The sequence below is a fragment of the Lepidochelys olivacea genome, assembly GCF_965140295.1.
Source record: "Lepidochelys olivacea isolate rLepOli2 genome assembly, chromosome: 4".
NCBI lineage: Eukaryota > Metazoa > Chordata > Testudines > Cheloniidae > Lepidochelys > Lepidochelys olivacea.
In genome coordinates, this window is record NC_140414.1 from 32,004,509 (window position 1) to 32,023,643 (window position 19,135).

The 19,135-nt window shown below is 41.5% G+C and overlaps 1 protein-coding gene across 3 annotated transcripts in view; it reads left to right on the plus strand.

Annotated features, from left to right (window-relative positions):
• The window catches only part of LOC311519498 (alcohol dehydrogenase 1-like), a 92,993-nt gene that overhangs the window by 23,867 nt on the left and 49,991 nt on the right, over positions 1-19,135 (plus strand). Inside the window, exon 1 of one of the 3 annotated variants that reach the window (XM_084626041.1) lies at positions 4,586-4,626. The exons of the other annotated variants lie outside the window; for them this stretch is intronic. Within the exon in view, the coding sequence (XP_084482167.1) occupies positions 4,597-4,626 (30 nt within the window). The 5' untranslated portion in view covers positions 4,586-4,596. Of the gene's footprint in view, positions 1-4,585; positions 4,627-19,135 lie in introns of those variants that run through there. 3 annotated transcript variants of the gene reach the window in all.

Consider the following 19,135-nt stretch of genomic DNA (forward strand, 5'->3'; position numbering starts at 1 on the left):
TGTTCTTGGTAAATGGGAGTCTCTGGAATCAGCAATAATATAAAATTATTTGTGTGTGTGTGTGTATATATATATATACGTACCATTCCCTTATCATACCAAGAAATCTTAATGTACATTACAAAGATGTTCAGAGCATTAATATTCTGCCGTTCTAAGCTATCTTGTTTCAGAGAATTCTATTAAAAATAGCATCCTCAAAGTACTTCATCTTAAAAACCACAAACATTACAAAGGAAAGTATTCTACAAGAGCAATGTGCTATGCGTCCTGCAGAAAATGGAAATGAAATATTAGGTACTGGAAATTGCAATTATGAAAGACTCATCCTGGTGGTTTAATGACTGGGTGGAAGAACATCACTGTCCCACATTCTGGTCATCACACAGCCTGAGGCCCAGGGTGTGAGGCTTGAGATCTCTCTGGTGGGATTCGGACACCTGGCAGAGCTGCTTCTAATATTGCAGTAGTTTCTGCATTGCCCGCACTTCTGTTCTGCAAGAGGCAGTGGTGGATGGAGCACAGATTCAGTGTACTTGGCCTCTCCTTGTCCTTACCCTCTCTTCACTGTATGTAAGGGAGCAGTATGACTGCTCAGAGCTCCGGTACGAAACTGCAGAAAAACCTGAGTGTCTCTGGATTAAGTTTAGAAGTGTGAGCAACAAGAGTGATGTAGTGGTGGGAGTCTGCTATAGACCACCGGACCAGGGGGATGAGATGGATGAGGCTTTCTTCCGGCAGCTCGCAGAAGCTACTAGATTGCACGCCCTGGTTCTCATGGGTGACTTTAATTTTCCTGGTTTCAGAGTAACAGCCGTGTTAGTCTGTATTCGAGAGTGGTCACTTTTGATGAGCTATTACCAGCAGGATAATGAGTTTGTGTGTGTGGTTTTTGGAGGGGGCTGAGGGGGTGAGAGAACCTGGATTTGTGCAGGAAATGGCCCACCTTGATTATCATGCACATTGTGAAGACAGTTGTCACTTTGGATGGGCTATTACCAGCAGGAGAGTGAGTTTGTGTGTGGGGGGAGGTGGAGGGTGAGAAAACCTGGATTTGTGCTGGAAATGGACCAACTTGATGATCACTTTAGATAAGCTATTACCAGCAGGACAGTGGGGTGGGAGGAGGTATTGTTTCATGATCTCTGTGTGTATATAATGTCTGCTGCAGTTTCCACGGTATGCATCCGATGAAGTGAGCTGTAGCTCACGAAAGCTCATGCTCAAATAAATTGGTTAGTCTCTAAGGTGTCACAAGTACTCCTTTTTTTAAATTTTCCTGATATCTGCTGGGAGAGCAATACAGCAGTGCATAGACAATCCAGGAAGTTTTTGGAAAGCGTAGGGGACAATTTCCTGGTGCAAGTGCTAGAGGAGCCAACTAGTGGGGGAGCTTTTCTTGACCTGCTGCTCACAAACCAGGAAGAATTAGTAGGGGAAGCAAAAGTGGATGGGAATCTGGGAGGCAGTGACCATGAGTTGGTTGAGTTCAGGATCCTGACACAGGGAAGAAAGGTAAGCAGCAGGATACGGACCCTGGACTTCAGGAAAGCAGACTTCGACTCCCTCAGGGAACGGCTGGGTAGGATCCCCTGGGGGACTAACATGAAGGGGAAAGGAGTCCAGGAGAGCTGGCTGTATTTCAAGGAATCCCTGTTGAGGTTACAGGGACAAACCATCCCGATGTGTCGAAAGAATAGTAAATATGGCAGGCAACCGGCTTGGCTTAACGGTGAAATCCTAGCGGATCTTAAACATAAAAAAGAAGCTTACAAGAAGTGGAAGGTTGGACATATGACCAGGGAAGAGTATAAAAATATTGCTCGGGCATGTAGGAATGAAATCAGGAGGGCCAAATCGCACCTGGAGCTGCAGCTAGCGAGAGATGTTAAGAGTAACAAGAAGGGTTTCTTCAGGTATGTTGGCAACAAGAAGAAAGCCAAGGAAAGTGTGGGCCCCTTACTGAATGAGGGAGGCAACCTAGTGACAGAGGATGTGGAAAAAGCTAATGTACCCAATGCTTTTTTTGCCTCTGTCTTCACGAACAAGGTCAGCTCCCAGACTGCTGCGCTGGGCATCACAACATGGGGAATAGATGGCCAGCCCTCTGTGGAGAAAGAGGTGGTTAGGGACTATTTAGAAAAGCTGGACGTGCACAAGTCCATGTGGCTGGACGAGTTGCATCCGAGAGTGCTAAAGGAATTGGCGTCTGTGATTGCAGAGCCATTGGCCATTATCTTTGAAAACTCGTGGCGAACGGGGGAAGTCCCGGATGACTGGAAAAAGGCTAATGTGGTGCCAATCTTTAAAAAAGGGAAGAAGGAGGATCCTGGGAACTACATGCCAGTCAGCCTCACCTCAGTCCCTGGAAAAATCATGGAGCAGGTCCTCAAAGAATCAATCCTGAAGCACTTACATGAAAGGAAAGTGATCAGGAACAGTCAGCATGGATTCACCAAGGGAAGGTCATGCCTGACTAATTTAATCACCTTCTATGATGAGATAACTGGTTCTGTGGATGAAGGAAAAGCAGTAGATGTATTGTTTCTTGACTTTAGCAAAGCTTTTGACACGGTCTCCCACAATATTCTTGTCAGCAAGTTAAAGAAGTATGGGCTGGATGAATGCACTATAAGGTGGGTAGAAAGTTGGCTAGATTGTCGGGCTCAACGGGTAGTGATCAATGGCTCCATGTCTAGTTGGCAGCCGGTGTCAAGTGGAGTGCCCCAGGGGTCGGTCCTGGGGCCGGTTTTGTTCAATATCTTCATAAATGATCTGGAGGATGGTGTGGATTGCACTCTCAGCAAATTTGCGGATGATACTAAACTGGGAGGAACGGTAGATACGCTGGAGGGCAGGGATAGGATACAGAGGGACCTAGACAAATTGGAGGATTGGGCCAAAAGAAATCTGATGAGGTTCAATAAGGATAAGTGCAGGGTCCTGCGCTTAGGACGGAAGAACCCAATGCACAGCTACAGACTAGGGACCAAATGGCTAGGCAGCAGTTCTGCGGAAAAGAACCTAGGGGTGACAGTGGACGAGAAGCTGGATATGAGTCAGCAGTGTGCCCTTGTTGCCAAGAAGGCCAATGGCATTTTGGGATGTATAAGTAGGGGCATAGCGAGCAGATCGAGGGACGGGATCGTCCCCCTCTATTCGACATTGGTGAGGCCTCATCTGGAGTACTGTGTCCAGTTTTGGGCCCCACACTACAAGAAGGATGTGGATAAATTGGAAAGAGTCCAGCGAAGGGCAACCAAAATGATTAGGGGTCTGGAACACATGACTTATGAGGAGAGGCTGAGGGAACGGGATTGTTTAGTCTGCAGAAGAGAAGAATGAGGGGGGATTTGATAGCTGCTTTCAACTACCTGAGAGTTGGTTCCAGAGAGGATGGTTCTAGACTATTCTCAGTGGTAGATGAGGACAGGACAAGGAGTAATGGTCTCAAGTTGCAGTGGGGGAGGTTTAGGTGGGATATTAGGAAAAACTTTTTCACTAGGAGGGTGGTGAAACACTGGAATGTGTTACCTAGGGAGGTGGTAGAATCTCCTTCCTTAGAAGTTTTTAAGGTCAGGCTTGACAAAGCCCTGGCTGGGATGATTTAACTGGGGATTGGTCCTGCTTTTGAGCAGCGGGTTGGACTAGATGACCTCCTGAGGTCCCTTCCAACCCTGATATTCTATGATTCTATGATTCATGTGACCACATAATGTAACCCTATGAAGCGGGGCAAGAGGTGATCAGCAGCCAATATCCAGAAGAATATGTAAAAGGCGGTAAATCGGCCCACTTCTCTGAGCTGAAAAGCGAAGACAGAAGTGAATTGTGTTTGTTACAGAGGCACCACAAAATCTCAGGCTAAGATTTAGTGAAGGTGAGGTGGATCATTTGTAAAGAGAATAAAGAAAACGTGTTGTCTGGAGAAACTAGGACTGCAAAAATGTCCATGTTTTACTGGTGACTTTAACATATATTGCTCACTGAGCTTCCATGCTAACAAAGGTGTCTGAGCTACCGCAAGGTTAAAAACACAGTAAAGAGGCTTTAGTTTTTCCACAAAGTAAACTTGCTGAGGTCAAGCCCAGGTGGGGGTACAGGGTTGACCTTGGCGAGTTTACCTTGCAGCAGAATTAAAGCGTGTGGTCTTCACTGTGCTTTTTACCTCAGAATAGTTCATGCATGTTAGTTACGCTGAGCTAAAAATACGCATCGTTTAGCAGTGAAGACGAGCCTGTCATTGATGCTAAATTAGGAATGTGCACGTTCAGCACTATGCATTACACTGCAGCTTTATTTGGTAATGGAAGCAAGCAATGAATGTTCATTAAGGCTTTCATGGAATATGGTTGGCTTAATTTTTCTACATTTTTCTCTTGTTAGTCATAGGTGAAGTATTAAGATTGGCATTTTAAAGGCACTAAAGTGATAGTTATTTAAATCAGAACATAGATCTTCCCTTTAAGTACTGATGAGAAGGGCAGACACTTACTAGTCTTGAAGCATCTGGTTATTAGGCCTATATTTTCCATTTATTGCTTCACCATTATATTTTATTTTGCAGTTTGTAGATATTTGAGAATTAATGTTCAGATGGTCCTTTTGTTTTGGATTCAATTCCAGGTATGTGGCTGCATTTCAAGGTACAGTCTGATAATAAACGCAGGGCAAGGGAACAACAGGCACCCCTGTTTATTCCGGGTTTGGTGGATGTTCTTTAGAAAAAGTTTACAAAAGTTCTGAACTGCAGAACAAAATATTAAAATCCCAGAACTGCAAGAGTTATTTTGTACTCCCTGAGCCAAGTTTTTTAAAAGAGCTCAACTCCCACTTAGGCACCAAAATACCTGGCTGGATTTTTAAAACAGGTCAGCATGTTCGGTCCTGGACTTTCTGGAAAAATCTGACCATACATAACTGATAGTGGGAACTGTTAGAGTTAGGTCCTATGATGGTGTCTCTTGAATAGATATGTGGACAGAGTTGGCACTGGGGTTTGTAGCAGGGTTTGGTTCCTGGGTTGGTGTTTTTGGAGTGTAGTTGCTGGTGAGTATTTGCTTCAGGTTGGGGGGCTGTCTGTAAGAGAGGACTGGCCTGTCTCCCAAGGTCTGTGAGAGTGATGGGTCGTCCTTCAGGATAGGTTGTAGATCCTTGACGATGCGCTGGAGAGGTTTTAGTTGGCGGCTGAAGGTCACAGCTAGTGGCCTTGTGATACTTTCTTTGTTGGGCCTGTCCTGTAGTAGGTGACTTCTCGGTACCCTTCTGGCTCTGGCAATCTGTTTCTTCACTTTACCAGGTGGGTATTGCAGTTTTAAGAATACTTGATAGAGATTCTGGAGGTGTTTGTCTCTGTCTGAGGGATCGGAGGAATCTCTCTGGTAACTCAATAACAGACCTAAAAGTGGCAATTCTTCAACAAAAAAACTTCAAAAACAGACTCCAACATGAAGCTGCAGAACTGGAATTAATTTGCAAACTGGACACCATCAGATTAGGCCTGAATAGAGACTAGGAGTGGTTGGGTCATTACAAAACCTAAACTTAATTTCCCCAATACTAATTTCTCCCTACTGTTACTCACACCTTCTTGTCACCTGTGTGTAATGGGCCACTCTCTTCCCACTTCAAAAGTTATTTTTCCTCCCTTGGTATCCTGCTGTTAATTGATTTAACTTGTTCGACTGACCTCGCACTTGATAAAGCAACCCCCCATCCTTTCTTGTATTTATACCCGCTCCTGTATTTTCACTCCATGCATCCGACAAAGTGGGTTCTAGCCCACGAAAGCTTATGCCCAAATAAATTTGTTAGTCTCTAAGGTGCCACAAGGACTCCTCATTGTTTTTGCTGATACAGACTAACACAGCTACCCCTCTGAAACCTTTAATTATTCAGTATTTTGAAATCAGTCTTGTAAGGTGCTGACCACTTCATAAGGGATGCTGGTTGCCCTCAGCTCCAAATAACATCTATTAATCTATCTAAGGGCATGTCTACACAACAGTCATAGATCGATCTGTGTTAGGTTGACTTACATCCACTGCAGTAATTCCTACGGTGGCTGATGTCCACACTACCCTCCGTCTATTGGTGTGCAGGTCCTCACAAGGAGCGCTTCCACCGACTGAAGAGGGGCAGTGTGGGGCACTAAGAGCCAGGGCTCTCCACTCTGCACAGCACCCCCCATATCCCCCCGGGAGCCCAGCTGCACGAGCACTGACTTTGTCATTTTCCCGGGGGTGCCTGCACCACCCTCACCCCGCCTCTTCCTGCTCCGTTCCGGCCCCCTTGCCCTCCAGCTCCTCCTGCCTGCTGCTGAACAGCTGACTGCGGCAGGCTGGAGGTGCTGGCACTGGGGTGGGGGGGAAGCAGCTGATCAGCAGGGCCTGCCAACAGGTGGGAGGCACTGGACAGGGAGCAGCTGAACAGGGGGAGCCGCCAGTAGTTGCTGAGCACCCACGTTTTTTTTCCTTCGGCACCTATGCCCAGCTGCCTCCCAGCTCCATGAAATTGACAAGTCAGCCACCAGTAACTGCATTGCCCTAATTATGCTGACATAAGCCCTATGCCTCTCACGGAGGTGGAGTTATGATGTTGGTGTGGTAGGGCACCTAATATGACAAGGCTGTAGTGTGTACACTGACATAGTTAGGTCAACATAAGCTGCCTTATGTTGACCTAACTCTGTATGTAGACCAAGCACTTAGATGACCACTATCACCATTGTATCTGAGAACCTCCTAATCTTTAATGTATTTATCCTCACCACACTTCGCTACTTCACAGAGGTGCTATTATCCCCATTTTACAGATGGGGAACTGAGGCACAGAGAGATTAAGCAACTTGTCCAAGGTCCCACAGGAAGCCTGAAGACCAGAAGAAGAGCTCTGTGGAAAAGAGAAGAGTGTCTCTTTCACCAGCAGAGGTTGGTCCAATAAAAGATATTACCTCGCCTGCCTTGTCATACAGGAAGTCTGGCAGAACAGGGAATGGAATCCCCGCCCCTGGCTTGTAGCTGAAACCTGCCATTTGGAGATGAAAATGACCTTCCATGTATTACTGTTAGATTCTTTCTGTGTATTGGTCAAGGAGTTTGCGGGAGGAGGGAGAGGAAGGATGACACTTTGGAACCAGTTCTTTTCACTGGTGATTTGACCACTACGGGGGCTGCTGCTTTAACAGCATGCTATTATCACTGGCGGCTTTGTCGTTTTGTTTACATGTTGCTTTTACCCACATTTGGGATTGTGGTGTAAACTGATTGAGAAGTTGATAGATATCGTAATCATCGGTTTTTGCTACCCTTCATTCAATAGCTGTACTCCCAGAAAGGACACCATCAAGTAAGGAGGCAAAGCCCATGACAATAGGCAGAATGACATGGTGCAAAAGTACTGCAGGTCATCCAGCAGCCTGGAAAATTAACATTTTTTGTTCATTTTAAATATTTGAGTTTTATTGCCCAACTTCGCAAGCCTTTGCTCGTCTGAGTGGTCTGCGTTCACACAAGTAGTCCCACTGAAAGCAAGAAATTTAATTCTCCTCCAATTTCCACTGATTTTATCCTGACTTTCTCATTGCCTTCAGTGGGCTTACTCCTCATTTACACAGTATAGGGGAGAGGTGAATCAGGCCCAATGGAAATATTCAAATAAAGATTTGCAGGATGAATCCTAAATGTTATGACCAGAGCAAACTTGCAGTGTGACTGTATGGTCCCATAACCTTCACTTAGTTTTTTGCTGTTCTTCATCAGGCTACTCTCATTGCTGGAGTATCTGGTGAATATCAGAGCAGCTAGAGCACCTACTGCCGAACCTGAAACAGCAGAGGGTGACCAGGTCCTACAAGATCCACCTTACAACAGACAGGCTGAATTGTGAGATGTTTATTGCTTGTGTTCCACTGGTGTCTGCTTTGGAGCATGAGCTGCTTCATACAGCTCTGGCGGTAGCTTGATTTCCATGGTAGTCACGATGTCACACCAACTGTTGCGGCCCTGCTGGGGAGTATCCTCTATCCACTGTTCACCTAAGTCTCTGCACAAAGTCACACTCCAGTTCTGTACACATGATCTGTTCTCATCCTCCACCCCCACTCTCAAGAGATTGAACTCCTTCAGCAGGCATAGAGGAGCAGTTTGGACTCGATGGAAGGCAGGGGAGAAAGTTGTACCCTGAATCTTTGGACATACAGCAGAAGGGCCTGATCCAGTGGCTTTGTAGAGAGACTGGGGTTGTTTTAGTTTGTTTTTTGTTTTTGTTTTTTTGGGGTTTTTTTTTTTTTGCTTAAACTGGCTCTAGTGCATACAAACTATTATGTTCTACCGAATGAGTACTTCAAGTTTCTGGTAAATAGTAACTTATTCTGTCTTCTGAATCTCCTGATATTTTCAAGATGAGCAAAAACATCCCTACAGCTGTGTACATTGAGGATATTTCCCATCCAGCCATATAATGCCACTAATCACAGAGGGACTTTGTGTGAAGCTGTATCCAGTCTGCAACTTACTCCTTAATAATAGAACAGGAGCATAATATATTGCTCAGTATAAATATTTGGAGTAACAATCCTCTTGGCCTTGATTAAACTTTTTTTACTAATAGTACACAATAAAATAAATCTTGGCATCGTCTCTGACTAGACACTGTCCAAACACACCGTAATTAAAACAGAGTATAGGTTATGTTAAGTAAATGAAGTCCATTTGGTTCATCATAATTTCCAGTGTTGCAAATTAATATAATAATGACAACTATGGTTGTCACTGACTTGAACACCAGTGGTTAGTCATCACAATTAATCATTATGAATACATAATTCATAGTGATCAATTATGTTTGACTGTAGGATCATAGTTGGACACTCCAAAAGGCATTAGTAATTGTCCAAAAGCTATGCAAATCAGGCTCTCTTTTCCCATTTGAATGTACTAATATGAGCCATTACTGACACATGTCTGGTTTTGTTTGGACCTGTTTCATTTGCATTAACCTTGAAAGGTGAGATTTCGGCACAGATATGCAAATTAAATAAATGACCTATATTAATTTCATACTTGTGTGCACTTGACACAGTGTTGGTATATTATTTGGCTTACATAGAAAAAGTGGACTGTTGAGTTGGGTCTTAGTCAAAAATGCAGACTTTATACTGTTAATATCCTACAGTGTCCTCTCCGACGAAAAGTATGACACACTTACATCAAGTTCCTAAATAGAACTACTACAAAAAATCCTTCCAGTCCCTCTGGGAACATACAGACTATTATCATAGTGGTCAAATGCATTTAAGAAAATAATGATGTTAGATAATGTATACTTGAAGCATCTTTATTCGCCTGTGAAATTTCCATATTTTCTCCTGGTGTCGGAATCTGAGTGTTGCTTTGCTCATCTATTCTGTTCTGACTCTGCCCCTGTGGAGCGGTGGGTCTAATTTAAAGTAAACTAAACTTTTCAGGACACTTGTCTGTTGCTAGATCCTCCTCACCATATTTATTTTTCAAAACTCTCCACTGACCTATCTATCCCTTTGTCCAGCTTGTGCAAGAGCAATTAAACATATTAGGGGCTGGTTCAGAATGCCTCCCTATACTGCTGTTCTGGCTAAGTTTGCTTATCTACCTTCGATGAGGACTATTCGTTCATGTGCCACTGCTTATATTGGCATGTCAATCCACCGTGCATGTGGCTCCAGATCTTTAGGGTAGTGATTCAAAAACATAAAATATGCAGAAAAACAGTGAGACTCTTTTAAATGGTAATTAAAGGAAGTTTTATGTTTTCCCATACACCAATGGAAAACACATACTTTAGTATATATTAACGTTTAGCTTAGACTAAGGAAAATAATGAGAGAGCACAATGTGTACCTCCTCAGTAATAAGCTGCAGCAACTCTTGGAACAAAATAGCTGTTGTCAAGAAGGTTAATGGAAGTACACAGATATACACCCCAAGCAGAAACACATTGCAAAGAGTAAAGCTCCAGTGAACTAAAAGATCCATTGCAACAGCTGCCAACTGACCCAATACAATAATGGATCTGTAAAAGCATATATTTTTATTAACCAAATACAAATATTTTTAAAAGAGCACTCCCCTCTTAAATTCCCCCAAGATATGAATGTCTTTCCACAGGTAACTTTGATGCAATTACAATATTCATTTATTTGGTTTCAGTAGCATCTGATCTCTGAATAGCGTGCACATCATTTCTTGCTTGAAGGACAAGTGAAAGTCGATAGGTATTTGCCTTAAAACAGGGCGGGGAACAGGGAGCCAGCCACTATGAAGTACTGAATCCAAAATTAATCTCCGGAACTACAGTTATTATTTAACACTCATATTTTTATCCAGAAAGGTTTCTATTTTTTTATCCTGCTGCTGATTTTTTTTTCCTGACCTTAAGTTTCATTCCTGAAATAATGTTATTTTTATCATACTGCAGTACCTATCCTGTGGGAAATCACTCCAGACATTATCAAGGACACGAGTGCTCTTTTCAGCTTCCGCTCTTTGCTTGGCCATGCATCTCTCCTATTCAGTCCATGACAGTTTCACCGTCCATGATTTCAATACTCAAAACAGATGCCACTGTAGCAAATTGTTTCTTCATATAAGACTGACTATAACTATACAAACTCTGGAATGCCAGGGAGCCAAGGATGGGGAAGAGGTGCTAACTAGACACTGGATATAGACCTCGTCTATAAGCTCTGGTTGGGAACCATTTGATTAAAACAGGACAATGCCACCTTCCTTCTCCTGCTTGTTCTTGCTCTCTAGCGTGATAAAATGATTTATTAAATAAATTAAACCTTTGTATTAAATCCTACTTTCTTCTTTCATTTTCCTCCCAGCATTGTTTGCTGTTATTGCAACAGTGAGTGGGTGGGAGGAGAAAGTGATTTGGGAAAGCTTTAAAAAATATTCTTTCACTAAAAGAAACCAAGTTGTTTTTATCTTTCTCTTCTTCTTATAGACTAGCCACCTTAAAGGATTTAAAGTGGATTTGAGATAATGTTTAGGACTCAAATAAATTGAGACGAAGGATGGTCTTTTTGAGAAACTGGACTTAGGGCCAGGAGATAGTGTTTCATTCTCTACCTCTGCCAGACTTTCTATTTGACCTGAAGGCATGTCTACACTGCAGGTGGGAGGTGTGAATCCCAAGGAATGTAGACAGACTTGTGCTAGCTTGAGTGGAGCTAGTGAGCTAAAAGCAGTGTGGAATTCGTGGCCCAGGCAGCAGCTTGGGCTAGTCCCCCAAGATCAGACCCAGGGAACAGGCGGGCTTGGATTCGGGTGGCTAGCCTGAGCCACTGCCCATGCCACAGTGTTCCCATTACTGCATTTAGCCTGCTAGCTCTACTTGGACTAACACAAGTTTGTCTACCCACACTAGGAATCCTGTCTCCCAGCTGCAGTGTAGACATACCCTTAATCTCCGGGTTTCTCATCTGTAAAATAGGGATAATAATGCTTCATTTTCACTTGTCTTGTCCTTTTAGATTGTAAGCTCTTTGGGGTAGGATCTGTCTCTTACTATATGTACATAAAGCACCTAGCACACTGGGGTACTGATCTCAGTGGGGACCTACTGGAGTACAAATAATAATAGTGATTATAGTTTTAACACGTCTGGCTATCTTTTGATTTGTTTCCATAGTGCAGCAATCCTCTACATCTCTCTGGATGCTCCTGTAAATAAGGAATGTAATCTTGCATTATAAGGGAAGCCTAAAATGAACAACCAAATAATTTTCTTTTAAATAACTCCATTATGTATGAGTCTCTGAATATAATAATTTATCACAGATTTCCAACCTCTTGTACTTACCTAGGAGCAATCTACATAAAGGGCCTGGCACAAATATATCAACTGCAGAATATTATGATTGCTATTTTCAAAATATAGGAACTGTCTGCAAGGCAGGGATTCCTCCCTCCTTCTTAGAATGAAAGAACTATCCTTAAATCTGCTTCACTAAAACAAAGAAAAACATGAGATTATGTCAAAGTAATATACATATGCCCTAGGATGTGCCATCTAAATTTAAAAAATGCTGACTAGTCTGCATAGTTTTCTAAATAAAGGCCACTAAATGTCCTGAGCTGAGAGAATGGATGATTTTACAGTTCAGGCACTAAACTGGGACTCAGAAAATGTGTCCCCAGTGCCACAGACTTCCTGGGGTGTGACCTGGGGTAAGTTAGCAAAAGACACTTTTTCCAAAATGGCAACTTATTTTGGGTCTGCAACGTGATACTGTGGGCCCAGCTTTCACATGTCCTGAGTCCCTGCAGCTCCCATTGAGTTGTGGATACTCAGGACTTCTGAAAATGCAGCCCAAGGTGCCTCAAAAATAGAGGCACTCATAATCAATGGCCACTTTGAAAATTGATGGCTTTAATCTCTCTCTGAGTCTCAGTTCTCCCTCTGTAATAATATTTCCCGACCTAACAGGTTTTTGGGAGGATAAAATGTATTAATGTCTTTGAGGCATTCAAATACTTCAATGATGAACAGCTTGGAAAAGTCTAAGTTGAATAACAATGGGAAAGTATTTGGATTGCAGGTCCTCCCATATATTCCCTCCTTTCTCCCATCCAAAACATAGGTCCTGTGACATCTGCCCCTACCCCCACACCTTTACCATTCATGTATTTTTTACATGGAGTAAGGCAGTGCCCTACAATCCTCCTCCTGGTTCCTTTTCATCATTGGGCCATCATCTCTCCTCTTCCACATCTCCAGACTCTTGGTAGATGTTCCTCCAGAGCAAACCACAATGCCTAGGTAACCTGGCTGCCATCCTGCAGTCCAAATCCACTGATCATTTCCTGATTCTATATTTGTGAAGCAAAGGTATGTGTGGGAGTCGAGTGAGGGTGTTTTGAGCATATGTACACAAAACTAATATAGACCTTGATCCTGCAACGCTTAAGCACATGCTTAAAACTGAGGACACAACTGATAACATTGACTTCAGTGGACTACTTGTATGCTTAAACTTAATAATGTATATGTTTGCAGGATCAGGATCTTAAGAGTTACCACTATTTATAGCATTCTTCTAGTTTAAAAGTACAAAATGCACAGTGATATATTATGGAAATAAATTCCACATGTTACATATGTGCTCTGTAGAAATATAGTTCTTTTAATCAGTATTAATGTGTTGCCTTTTGAATTTAATTGAAAGTCTCCTTGCTCTGGTGTTACAATTTCCTTTTACCAATTAACCTTTTCCGTACCACTCATTATTTTGTATGGCTCTGTCACACCCTCTGTTATTCATCAGATCTCTAAACAGAGCCACTTTTTCCAGGCACTCATATGTAAGTGTCTCCGATCTCCTATCAATATAATTATCTATCTCTAAATCAGCTATATCTGAAATTATTTAAAAATCTGTTTCACATATCTTTGAATGAGGTTGATAAAGTTGTGAGCTAGAGATCGGTGTTTTTAAGGTTAATGTACTTTGTGCCAAAAATTATGCACATTAATAGTCATACTTTGTCATGTATCTGTCATTCACCCATTACTTGGCTGCTTCTAGTACAGTTTACGTTCCATGTATTTAAAGCTGTATGTTACTTTTGTATAAAACTATTCTCAGTCCTTAGGACTCCTTCTGAATCTCTTTCTCTGTTTCTTATATATATATTAATTACCTGGAAAGTAGAGATAAATGAATTGGTTGAGACAGACTTTCATAAAGTGAAAAAGGTCATAGAGCATTTATACAACTTCTATTTGAATAGATTTCTTGTTTTTAGTGAATTTAAAGCTAGACTGACTGCCTTGAAGACTGGAGTCTTTATCCACAGAACTAATATAGCATGGGCAGAAGCAGTGGAAATTTGGGGTGAATTTGTTAGCTCTGATTTTAAACAAGTAGGTGACCCAAACATAATAAGAACTGTAACTAATGGCCAAATTTTGCCGCTCCTCTTTACACTGACTAGTACCTTACTCCCCAAGTAGTTCCTCTGATTTCAATGGGACTTTACATGGAATAAAGTACTACTCAGCTCAGGAAATGTGACAGAACCTAGTCATAAAGGGCCAGATTTTAAAAAGATATTAAGGCACCTAAAGTTGCAGATAGGCACCTAGTAGGATATTAGAGAGCACTTAAACTTTCAGGTGGGTGTTTAGGCACTTTTGAAAATGCCACTAGGTGTCTGTCTGCATCTTTATGCACTTAAATATCTTTTAAAAATCTGGCACAGAGTCCTTACAACTTGTTAATGACAGGGAAGCCTTAGATTACTTGGTGGATCTTTTTAAGACTGTAGTCAGAAGGACAGCATTTCTTTCCTATTTTCTTGGCTGTTATCATGGATTATCTCCTCCCTTCCTCAAGAGATTTTCAAATCAGTTTTCCCTGAACACACAACACTATATGCACTTTCAGGAACAGCAGCCTGGACAAAGTCTATACAAAGAAACTTCACTTGAAATGCATAAACAATGATAGGTAGAATCCTTTAAAGGGAAACATTTAACATTTCAAATTGGTCCAGTGTATTTGATGTTATTTTAGGAGTGTCAGAGAAAGGCAGAAAATACCGAGCGTGATTGTAAGATTGGTTCTGAATATAGATTGATAAAGGGTTAACTAAACATTGCTAATCAGTGAAGAGGAGGACAAATAAAATAGAAATGAAGATGCAGAGAAGCTAGTATGTCACACAAAGGAAAGGACATGAAAGAGACTGAGCCAGTAGGTCCAACTGGGAGGTTTGCTATGCCTGTGTGCTGTGGACCTACAACAAAATGTGATAAAATACGTCTTTGATGCTGTGATAATGCTGTGCAGCATCTCCCAAGCCTGGGACTATCGGAAGATATGTGCAATTCTTTCTTTCTTTTCCATTTTTATGGTTTCTCTTTTGATCTTTCACAAATTTTAATCTTCTAAAGCTCTTTATTAATAATAAATTCAGTACAATAAATGATACAAGGTACTGACACACCTGGTGGACCCACTCCCCAATATCAATGTGGCTGTAGTGACAGGGAGGTCATCCTTGCAGGTTAATAACTTCCACAATAATAACTATTATGAATGGCATCAAAGCAATAATATGTGAATATTGGTCTGAGCATAGTGAGTGTCAGGGCACTACCATTATTCACATATCCAAATCAAATCTGCCTTTCTTCTGGTCTTTTTCTGTGTTGTTCTGAAAGCAATTAAGTAAACTCAGATTATAGAAAACACAAATGGTTCGTTTCCAGGTCAGACAGCGCTCTCAGCTGTTTTCCAACTTTTTAACATCACTCAGGGAATAAGGCAAACATATCAGAGTACTTGTTAGCCTAGAGTAGAATAAGACAAGAAGCCGTTATGAGATACATATATTTCCCCACAGAAAGGTAGCTTATCTGTTTCCTCAGCAGAACAGAGAAAATAAATGTTACTATTGTTTTTTATTGGAATCTTTTTTTAAAAACACAGATACTTCTCTTGCAGCTGGAGATAGGGAAATGGTTGGCAGACAGAGGAGCTTTGGTGTATGGTCCTATGATCACAAATTGGCTTAGCTACATTGAATTTTTCAGGAACTTGAGCTGAGATCTGGCCTTGGAGAAAGGGCCTTATTTTCAGAATGCTCCTGCTAAACCCCCGCAAGCTCCCAGTCCAGCCAGGTGCTGAGTTCAATCATCTTGCATCAAATTCAATGATAGCATAAGGCATACCTCCAGAGTCACTCAGCACCTTGTAGGATTAAGCCCTTTGCTCCAGTTGGAATTGTGGGTGCTTATGAAAACAGGCTCTAAAATTCCACCTGTCCTCATTTTATTTTTTTACAGGAACTCACTGTTGTTCACTGGAAAATCTTCAAGGGGGAGGGAATAGAAATTTTAAGGCTCCAGTGCAGTGGCTTATTTGTAGTTTAAATTTAGGATTTTTTGGTGATTATTATTTGGTACCACAAAGATTGATAGAAGGAGAGAAAATACAACACTTTTCATTGTGGTTTGTATCCTGTACATGTTAACTGGTTATGCAGTTGAACTCTGTGACCTATTTATCATTCTGAAAGAAATAGAAATGACTCTGTCTCAAGCTGCAGAATATATACAGGCCTGCACAACAGCCAGTCCCTACTGCATTTTGAACAGTGATATATTTTGGCATCTAATATTTATGGTCATTTCAACTTGTGTGCTCATTTTTCATCTGCAGTGCCCTTGGTGATGATAGAAATTAGTTTTATTATGGCTTCCTTTAACATACAGACAGGCTAGGAAGAACGGCAGGGAGGGGTAAAGTCATCCAGAGGCATGTGCTCCAAATTGATATGTCAGAAATGTACATCCATGAATTTTCTTTTGAAGTATAGTGATCTATAATGGGTCTCTTGTATTATGTACTTATAAATTACCTTATTTTATATGTCATTTAACTATACAGGTCTTTGTATCAAAACTAGTGTTTCAAGCCCAAGCTGGAGCTGTAAATGTTGTAGAGGTCACCCTGGGAAAATAAAATTGATAGCAGTCTTGACAAGTAAAGACATCCCTTCCTTCAGTCACACACAGAGATGCATCCATAGAAAGTCCTCGCAGTGGAATTTGTTTCCTCTTATGTGAAATGAGAGTGAAACTTCTCCATGTAACTCACTGTGCTGCGCTGGGGTATGTTTATGATGCATTTCTTATTCCTGTGAGGGGGCCTCCTTCTGGATTGCTGTAGTTTAAATGTGAATAGTCAGGTGTTATTTTCTCTGTCCATCACCTTATCAACCTAGATCTTTGTAAACCTTCCTGTGGGGCCACTTTTAGTTTCCCCCCTCATTGGAGTTAATAAATTTGAATAAGTCAAAGTTCAAAATATACACATAAAAGAAAGAACAAATACATTTGTGGTTGGAAATGTAGTTGAGGGAAAGGATAATTAAATAAAAAATGTCCAGTACCTGCTTATCTTCTTCCTTGAAACTCATCCAGCCAAGACATTATTTAACCTCTGCTGCAGTTGTGACCTTTCATACGAATTGTCTGACACGTACTACACTGAGTTGCTTTATTTGACAAAATTCATGAAATACATATGAAAAATATTTGTAATGATACAGATAGTAACCTTCCCCTTTAGACTTGTGCTAGCAGAGATAATGATTTTGGGGTTGCTAAACATTTCACCTGTAAGTCAAACTCCAGTGAGTTGTTTTTCTTCTATGCAGAAGACTGGCAAGTTTCACCAATGCATCCGCATCTCATTATGGTTGAGGAGGACAGTCAGCCAGCCACTAACTATCTAGTCTAAAGCTATTTAAATGGACTGTGAATGAGGAAACAAATTGACTGGCTGATAGAAATTCCAAAACTTCCAAATAAATTGGAAGGAGAAATATCGACTCGGTCTGAAAATAAGCATGTTATTCACGGACTCTTATATTCAGATTCCAGTTCTGACAGCACTTCCCTCTGTGCAAATCACTTAGTTTCTCTGCCTCCATTTCCCCATGTGTAAATAGTGACACTTATGCTTGTTTGAAAGCCCTACAAGAGCTTCATCTCTTTCTCTGCATTTCTAACATTACAATACCATAGTTTTAGGTGCCAAAAGCAATAGGTCAACAACAACAACAATAATAATAATAATAATAACATAATTAATATAGGTTTCAGAGTAGCAGCCGTGTGTCAAGGTTCCTTCCCCACTCTGAACTCTAGGGTACAGATGTGGGGACCCGCATGAAAACCTCCTAAGCTTACTTTTACCAGCTTAGGTTAAAACTTCCCCAAGGTACAAACTATTTTACCCTTTGCCCTTGGACTTCCACTGCCACCACCAAACGTTTATCTGAGTTTATTTATTAGGAAAGCATTGTTTGGAAATGTCTTTCCCTCCAAAATCCTCCCAACCCTTGCACCCCACTTCCTGGGGAAGGTTTGGTAAAAGTCCTCCCCAATTTGCATAGGTGACCACAGACCCAAACCCTTGGATTTTAAGAACAAAGAAAAAGCATTCAGTTTCTGAAAAGAAGGACTTTAATAGAAGTAAAAAGTAAAAAAGAATCACCTCTGTAAAATCAGGATGGTAAATACCTGACAGGGTAATTAGATTCAAAACAAAGAGAATCCCTCTAGGCAAAACCTTAATTTACAAAAAGGCACACAGACAGGAATATCCATTCTATTCAGCACAGCTTAATTTCTCAGCCATTTAAAGAAATCATAATCTAATGCATATCGAGCTAGATTACTTACTAAATTCTAAGACTCCATTCCTGTTCTGTCCCCGGCAAAAGCATCACACAGACAGACACAGACCCTTTGTTTTTCTCCCTCCTCCCAGCTTTTGAAAGTATCTTGTCTCCTCATTTGTCATTTTGGTCAGGTGCCAGCAAGGTTATCCTAGCTTCTTAGCCCTTTACAGGTGAAAGGATTTTTCCTCTGGCCAGGAGGGATTTTAAAAGTGTTTACCCTTCCCTTTATATTTATGACACCGTGTTAGGATGCATCCGATGAAATGAGCTGTAGCTCACGAAAGCTTATGCTCAAATAAATTTGTTAGTCTCTAAGGTGCCACAAGTACTCCTTTTCTTTTTATAATTAATATATTATAGTATTTATAAAACACTTTTCATCAGTAGAGTTCAAAGTCCAATACAAAGGAGGTCCTCATTTTACAGATGGAGAACCTGAGGCACAGAGAAGTGACATGACTTGCCCCAGATCACTCCACAGACCAGTGGAAGAGCCAGAACTAGAATGCAAGTCTCACAAGTATGAGTCCAGTGCTCAATCCACTAGGCCAGAAGATGCTTTCTTGCAGCAGACCATTTTCTCAGCTTCTGCCTTGGCTAGGTTGAATAGCTATGGGTCATTCTGGAGGAGAATGTCATTATTCATGTTATAACCTCCTTTACAGGGGGAAGGTCTGCACCAAATGGTGTGTCATGCATTGTGATCTACAAGAAGAGAGATGGGTTCTCATTCTAATCTTCCCTAGTAGGAAACCACACAGTCAAGAAACCTTCATGGAAATTGTCCTGCTGTTGGGTTCTATAGTTTCACCCCAGACTTTCTCAGTTGTACATATTTTTATGGATCATAAGTTTCTAGGTTTGAAAATAAAGGTGGTCAGTCAGCTGTTAGC